The 7,713-nt window shown below is 66.0% G+C and overlaps 1 protein-coding gene across 1 annotated transcript in view; it reads left to right on the top strand.

Annotated features, from left to right (window-relative positions):
• The window catches only part of CFAP46 (cilia and flagella associated protein 46), a 91,556-nt gene that overhangs the window by 23,309 nt on the left and 60,534 nt on the right, over positions 1 to 7,713 (top strand). Inside the window, exons 15-23 of the mRNA XM_029932813.1 lie at positions 1 to 118; positions 313 to 443; positions 1,521 to 1,648; positions 2,456 to 2,589; positions 4,084 to 4,296; positions 5,686 to 5,851; positions 6,235 to 6,384; positions 6,789 to 6,896; positions 7,177 to 7,343. Coding sequence (XP_029788673.1) covers positions 1 to 118; positions 313 to 443; positions 1,521 to 1,648; positions 2,456 to 2,589; positions 4,084 to 4,296; positions 5,686 to 5,851; positions 6,235 to 6,384; positions 6,789 to 6,896; positions 7,177 to 7,343 — 1,315 coding nt within the window. The remainder of the gene's footprint in view (positions 119 to 312; positions 444 to 1,520; positions 1,649 to 2,455; positions 2,590 to 4,083; positions 4,297 to 5,685; positions 5,852 to 6,234; positions 6,385 to 6,788; positions 6,897 to 7,176; positions 7,344 to 7,713) is intronic.

The raw sequence follows: 7,713 nt of genomic DNA, 5'->3' as shown, positions 1-7,713 counted from the left end.
TAGGGAAGACCAGGGGCCGGTTCACCTTCCTGTTCGCGAAGGCGCGGCACCACATCGCCAGCGTGGACAAGGCGGCGGGGCACTTGCGGCGCCTGGGGACCCAGAACGCCAGGGAGCGGTGGGTGAGGGCCGCCTGCGCCTAGGCTGGCCGGCCGCCTCGGCCGCCCCAGGACACCCCAGCAGGAGAGCGTGGGGCACCCCCCACGGAGAGAGCCCGGCCGTGGCTCTCGCGCCCCCGGGGTGGTGCTGGGTGACCTGACGTCACCAGGGACACACGTGCTCACTCTTCTCACTTGGCTCTTTGGTGAGCAGAATACAGATCTGGGCCGAGCTCGCCAAAGTCGCCCGGAAGCAAGGAGTGTGGGACATTTGCCGGACAGCCTGCCGCTTCTGCCTGCTGTACGACAGCGTCAAGGGGAGGAAGCCGGCGCGGCCGAGGAGAGGTACGGGGCCGCCGCCCGAGCGCCGGGGCGCCGGCCAGGGTCACGTGTTGTCTGAAACCCGGAGCCAGAGAGGCCGTACGGCTGTCCCTGGTGCTGTGGGCAGAGGCTGGGCCAGGGGCCTGCAGGGGCCAGGGCGGGGGAGAGCAGGGGCCGGCAGGGGCCAGGGCGGGGGAGAGCAGGGGCCGGCAGGGGCCAGGGCGGGGGAGAGCAGGGGCCGGCAGGGGCCTTCATGGGCCAGGTTGGGAGAGAGCAGGGGAGAGCAGGGGCCTGCAGGGGCCGGGTCGGGGGAGAGCAGGGGTCTGCATGGGCCAGGTTGGGAGAGAGCAGGGGCCTGCAGGGTCCGGGTCAGGGGAGAGCAGGGGCTGGCAGGGGCCAGGGCAGGGGAGAGCAGAGGAGAGCAGGGGCTAGCAGGGGTCGGCAGGGGCCAGGTCGGGGGAGAGCAGGGTCCGGCAGGGGCCGGGTTGGGGAAAAGCAGGGGCCAGCTGGGGTCGGCAGGGACCGGGTCGGGGGAGAGCAGGGGAGAGCAGGGGCCAGCAGCCCCAATGGTGGGCAGGGCAGCTTTTGCCAGAGGCTGGGCTTCAGGTCCGTGTTCGGGTGCTGGAACCAGGGGCCCTGCAGTGGCAGTGACTCCCAGGCATCACTGTGAGCCGCTGGGCCCTGTGCAGCTGGTTTCTTGAGCAATTGTCCATTTGCTCTTTGGTCCCTTGGCGTCATCGGGGGCTCCGAAAGGGAAGGCACCTGGCCACCGTGTTGGGAGCCTGGGGGCAGAGGGCAGAGGCGACGGCGAAGGTGGGGCTGAGCGTGGGCAGGTTTCCTCGGGAGTGTGGCTGGAGGATGGGCCCCCACATCAGCACAGATTCTGGGGACGAGTCAACAGGCTGTTCTGGTGGACAGTTAGGGCACAGGCACCTGCCCGGGGAGCCCTGCGCTCTGGGGGGCTCTTCCTCCAGTGCCTTCTAGAAAGGATGCCCCCCCAGAGGCGGCTCCTGGGGTGAGCCAGAATCCACGTGTTTTTGTTTCTGTGCTGGAAAAGCCCCACCAGGTGTGACCGAGGCTGGGGCTCTGCTCTTCCCTCAGGAAAGAAGAAGCGGGGCGGAGACAGCTCGGCCCAGGACAGCCAGGGCCAGTCAGAAGTGACGCCGCAGTGGCACGGGTCCCCCACCCTGCTGCGCAAGTTCGCGGAGGTGGGGTTCATCAACGCAGAGGTGCGTGGCGGGTGTGCGCAGCGTGGGCCCACTGGCCCCTGAAGACCTGCCTCCCAAAGCAGCAGGTGCAGAGTAGGGACGCGCCAGTGCCCCGTGGTCAGGTGTCCCTGTGAACCCTTCCTTAGAAGTCCTTTCTGCATCGGAAGCCCACACTGACGTGGGGACCAGGAGTCTGCGTTTGGGGGATGTTGCGTCGGAGTGGATGTCAGAAGCCCTGTGAGCCAGTTGTAGGAGAGAGAGGCGTGTCGTCAGGGGTCAGCTAAGGGCCACTGCCCCTCCACCCAGGGGGACACACAGTGTGACATTTTGTGACAGAAATCCTTGGAGCCACTTTAGATCGCTTCTCCTGGGGTCAGTGGGACAGCCGGGCTAGAGCCCTCCCTGAGTTACCGGGGGGGGGGGGGGGGGGGGGGGGGGGGGCGGTCTGCTGAGTGCCTTCCAGGCACAGGCCGGTGCTGTGGGCTGGGCACACGGTGACAGCCGGGACAGAGCCAGTGGTGGCAGGGCCACCTGCCCAGCTGTGCCAGTGGTCTCGGCTGCCTTCAGTGTCTCTGCGCACTCGTGAGGGGACAGGGTGGGGGCAGACACGGGCCGGTCGCTGGCTAATGTCCAGAAGTGACTGTGTCCGAGGAATGGGGTAACTCACCCTGGGCCGTCTCTTCCCGGGGTACAGTATTTGTGGGTGAGGTGGGGGCTGAGAGGACCATGGGGTCCTCAGGGGTCTGCCCCCTTGTACCCGGCCGCAGGTCCCCGCCTGGCGCTGCGTCTGTGCCCCGTGACCTCTCGCGCCCCCCACTTCCCTTCCAGGCCACCGTCCACCTGCTGCGGTCAGAAGGTGAGCAGCTCAACGAGCACCCCACGCCCCCCGAGGACCCGAGCCAGCACCCAGCCGGCCACACGCCCGAGGGCCCCGAGGACAAAGCCCAGTGGGCCGTGTACCGGTAGGCAGCCTGGGGAGGGCCCCCCGGCATCCCCAGCGGCTGCTGGCACGGCTCAGTCACCGAGCGGGCAGGGTGGCCGTGGGAGGCTGTACCCAGACCGGGGGGATGGCTTGTGTCACGTGTGGCCGACGTGGCAGGAGGGTTTGCCTAGTGTGTTTTAGTAGAATCCACACGTTGGCGCCTTCCAGTCACCGTGTGTTGTTGTCATAACCCGGATCAGGTGGGTGGTGTCGGCGGTGGGGTGTGGAGGGGAGCGGCCTTCCGGGTGCTCAGGGGATGAGCTCGGTCGGTGGCTGGCCCTCGCTGTCTGGGCCCCAGTCACGAGCGTGGGTGAGCAGAGCACGTCGCGTAGAACATCCCAGGAGATGCCCCGCGTGAGATGCCAGGACAGAGATGCCCGTGAGTTTGAGGTGCTCCATTAACGGTGATACCCGGTTCTAGTCATCTTTAACCAAAGACTAAATAGTTTTACGAGGGGACGTGCGAACGAGTGAGTACCAGCCCCGCATCGCGGGGGCCGCACACCGTCTAACTGCCCGCCCGCTGACGGGGCGCGGGGGGCGGGGGAGCCTCTGTCACCAGCGAACAGGCCCCCGGGGGAGGCCACGGGCAGGCGCAGTGCAGGGACGAGGCCCGGCCCCTGCGGGCGGGAGGAGGGAGGGCGGCTCACTCGCTGAGGGCAGGTGACGTTTGTCTTGGTGTTGTGACGTGTGCGATGTGTCGGCCACAGTCCCCAGAGAGTCAGGCAGAGGACAGCCCGGGCCCTGCCCCCGGGAGCCTGCGGAGGGCCCTGCTCGCAGGGAGGAGGCTGTCGGACTGCGGCCCGGGCCCCACCTGCCCCACGGCCGATTTTGCGCTGCCCATGCGCTGAGTGGTTTTGACGAAACATTTGTAAAATAAAGTAGAGAAAAGTGTGACCACGCGTGACTCACCAAGCCCTGGATGGAAAGATGCTCCGGGGGCGCCTGGGGGCTCAGGCGGCTGAGCCTCCGGCCTCGGCTCAGGGCAGATCTCACGGTCGTGGGTTCGAGCCCCGCGTCGGGCTCTGTGCCGACAGCCAGCTCAGAGCCTGGAGCTGCTTCCGGTTCTGTGTCTCCCTCTCTCTGCCCCTCCCCCTCTCATGCTCTGTCTCTCTCTGTATCAAAAATAAATAAAACATTTTTTAAAAAATTTAGAAAGACGTTCGGAGCACAGGGCGGATGGCGAGGGGGAGAGGTGGACAGGCAGCCGGCGGCCTGGGGCCTCGAGGGAGGTTTGCGGGCAGGTCTCCGACAGGGAGGGTCTGGTCTGAGGGCCTGGGCACTCAGGGCGCCAGCGGGGAGACGGGGTGCGCTGGGCGGGGCAGGGGAACGCAGGGGGTCACCGCAGGCAGTCCGGGCCGGGCACAGACTCCGCAGACGAGTGTGCTATCAGCAGACTGCATGTTCGAGTCCCTAATGCCGCTCGGGAAAGGTCTTGTTTCAAAGGAAGGGCTTGACGAGGTGCGTTCCGCAGGACCTGGATCGAGGGTCTGTCGCAGAGCGCCATGAACAGCTGGCTGCGGTCCGCCGACATCGGGCAAGAGACCGGGGAAGGCTGGATCGTGCAGAACGCGGTGGTCTACGTCCTGAACCACAACCACCACCTCATCATGGCCGGGAGGCAGAAGGAGCTGGTGGACGCCTTGGACCACCTCCTGGGCATAGTCAAGGCCATGGGCCTCAGCGGGTGGGTGGGGCTGGCGGGCGTCACGTGCAGTCCTGACCTTCGGGGCAGTCTCAGTCCTGCCAAAGACCTTGATTCAGGCCCGGGGACTGTGGGGTCACACACGGACCCACTGTAGGGGGCGGGACCCTCCCCAACATCATCAGTGCTGTCCAGGAAAGGCCGGGCTGCCACTGGCTGGCTGATGTCTGATGGTAACAGGGACACGGGGACTTGGGCAGGGGGACACAGGGACAGGGGGAAGCCTGTGGGGGCACAGGGAGGGCCGCTCAGACATCACAGGCTCTGTTCACTAGCTGTGCACCCCAAGCCAGGTTCTCACCCTCTCTGGGCCGCTGGGTGGCCGTCGTGATGGAGGAGGGCCTTGGGCCCGACCGGCAAGGACGCTCCCACCCTCCGCGTGTCCCAGCACAGGGTCTGCCTGCCTCACTCTTTTCCAAACAGAGCGATTTTAAGGAAGGTTTGCTGAGACCCGGGTCACTTGGGAAAGTGGTCACATGTCCACGTAAGCCCTTCCTTAGAGGTCGTTTCTGCATTTCTTCATACGAACCTCGTCTGGTTTCAGAGAAGCTTGAACATCTGTTTTCCTAGGTGGATGGACGTGAGACTGTGTTCAGGAGCCAAAATTAGACATTTAAAGCCAAGACGGACCAACGTTTTACCCAACAAGGATGACACTCAAAGACTCTCCTTGTGTGTGTTTTGTTGCTTTGGTTTTTAGTCTGAACAATAAGGTTGTAGGTTTCTCATCAGATACTGAAGTAGAGATGCTAGGCAGGGTCGGAGCAAGCAGGGCACGGGCTGGTTTTTCAGGGACCCTGAGACAGCCCCTCGTGTGTCCCCCTGAGGCACGTGCCCCACTGGGGCTCTGGGGACGCCGGCCTCTCCCCTCCGGGCAGCGGCCGTGCGTCTCTGTTGTAGGGAGGGCGCTGATTTCGGGTCCTCAGTCTGGACGTGTGGAGACCATTTTGGACAGTTTTAAATGTTTCAGTGCCATAACGTTGCTGGTGAGAAACATGGACTTCTTGGCTGAAGCCCGTTTGGTCCATTAACTAACTGAGGGAAACGCTGGCCGCAACCGAGGTCTGACGGACTCCTGGCAGCGGGCGCAGAAGCCAGTGGGCCTCTCCGTCCCTCGGGAGCCCGGCCGCCTGGCACCCTCTCTCGAGGATGGCCGCCTGTGGGGGGGCCCAGGCGTCGCCAGAGCGCCCCCTGTCATGGCCAGCGTCCTCTGGGAGGCCTGGGAGCAGGTCCGAGAACTGGTGCCGGGACAGTGGGCCCCTGTCCCCGCCCCAGCAAGACGGGAGCCCCGGGAGCGCGCTCCGTCTCGGACGCCTCTTCCCGAGTCCGTGTGCGCCACGGCCTTCTCACCTGCCGGCACGTGCTTTCCAGAGACTCCACTCTGCTGGGCACGCTCTGCAATACTTTGGCTCGAGGCTTGATTATCAACTGGATTCCAACCCAAGTGCCGGAAAAATCTGAGAGACCCGTGCGCCCGAACCCGTTTCATGCACCACTGGACTCGGGAGCCAGCGCAGAAGTCAGGACCGCGGTGGAGGTAGAGCCCGCGGCGCGTGAGGCCGGGGAGCTGGAGCAGGTGACAGGTGCAGTTGGGAGGTGAAGCTGGCTAGAGTTTTCTACCGCCAGGAAATGGGGTGCAGGGCAAGGAGGGGCAGAGAACTTGCATTGCTCTAAAAGGAAATGAGACAGAGACCCAGATCTTCTCGGAGGCGAGGACGGCGAGGCTGGACAGGCGGCAGGGCCCTCGGGTGTGGTCCCCCCAGGTGCATGTGGGGCCCTCCCGCTGCGGGCCGGCTGCCTCTTGAAACCACTGTCGGTCTGACCAGGAGCCAGGTCCCCTTGTTTGTAAGAAACTGGGTCTTGGCTCAGGTTTCCCTGTGCAGAACTCAGGTCTCAGGAGCCAGGCCCTGTCTGTCTTAGGTTTGCGAGTTTGCCCTGAACCTGAGCAACGGGACCGCGCCCGAGGCAGTGGTGCCCCTGAACACCCGGCAGCAGCTCATCGCCACCTGGGTGAAGGCCAAGCAGCTGCTGCAGCAGCAGATCGGGCCGCGGCTGGGCGTGGACGAGCAGGTGCAGGGGCCCTGGGGCGGGCCGGCAGCTGGGAGCACCCAGGGGCCCGCCCGGGAGGCCCAGCCCCGCGCCGGGACCTGCAGGGCAGACACCTCCTGCTGAGATCCTCCCTGGTCTCCCTCCTGAAGGGAGAGCAGGGTGGTGGGCAAGCAGGGACCCCGGGAAGCGAACTCCCTCAGATGTGGGTTCTGAGGTCATGGGCGGTCAGGGGGGTCACTGCCCCACCCCGCCGCCCAGCCCAGCCACCAGGCCTGCTGTCTCTTCGCTGCCGGGAAAGGGACCTTGGAGAGAAATGGACACGCCCTTGGTGCTGGCTGTGGCCGCGGTGCTGGCGTGTCCCCGGGCTCCAGGCCCCAGCGCCCTGGCACCCTCAGGCTGACGGGCGCCTGCGCTTCCTTCCCCAGAGTCCCAACGAGGACATCAACTCGGTGACCCGAGTTCTCGTGGCTCTGGAGATGTACTCCTGCAACGGGCTGGGCCTCATGGACTTCTCTGTGCCCCCCTTGGCCCAGGTAGGCGCCACCAGGGCCCAGAGCCCCCACCTGAGGCTGCTTGTTCGAATCAGCTGCTCAGACACGGAACCAGGGTCAGAGGGCTTTGCCTGCGGGGGAGGACCGGGGGCCCGTCCAGTGACCCCGTCCTCACCACGGTGCTCCCCCGCCTCCCACGGGGCGCCTGAGTCGTTCCCCGCGGGAGCTTCCCCGTGCGCGTCCCCTGCGCTCAGCTCAGGGCGGGGCCCCCGCTGGGCGCCCGTTAGCCGCACTAATGGCCCCCTTGTCCCCTGCTCGGAAGGTGGTGAAGATGGCTTCCGAGTGCCACTGGTCCGACCCCCTGGTGGAGCTGCAGAGCCTGACGCGCCTGGCCCACTTTGCCCACGCGGCCCACGCCCACGAGGTCACCATGGGCTGCTCGCAGAAGGCCATCCAGATGGGCATCAGGCTTCTGAGGGGGTTTAAGCCGTAAGTAGCTGTGGCCCAGTTCCCGAGAGGTCAGCCCTGAGCACCCGCAGGCTCCCCGCAGCCTTGTCCGAGCGTCAGTGCCACCCCGCCTGCACGACGCCAGCCACGGCCCCGGGGAGCCGTGCTCAGAAGGGCTCTGAGGCCGCACCCGCCTCGCTGGCCGTGAGCATGACGGGCCCGGAGGCAGACGGGGGCTCCCGGCAGCCACGTGCCGTCCCTGGCAGACACAGCTCTGAGGGGACAACGCGCCACGTAAATCCAGGAGTCACCGAAGAGATCTCAGTGACAAGACCGTGCCCGCCGCAGCCCGTGTCGCCCGCCTGCTGCTGGCGGCTCGATGCCCCGGGCCACAGCGGCCGGATGCCGTGGG

Source organism: Suricata suricatta, chromosome 2, assembly GCF_006229205.1.
Source record: "Suricata suricatta isolate VVHF042 chromosome 2, meerkat_22Aug2017_6uvM2_HiC, whole genome shotgun sequence".
Classification (NCBI taxonomy): domain Eukaryota; kingdom Metazoa; phylum Chordata; class Mammalia; order Carnivora; family Herpestidae; genus Suricata; species Suricata suricatta.
This window is presented reverse-complemented; position numbering and strand designations above follow the sequence as displayed.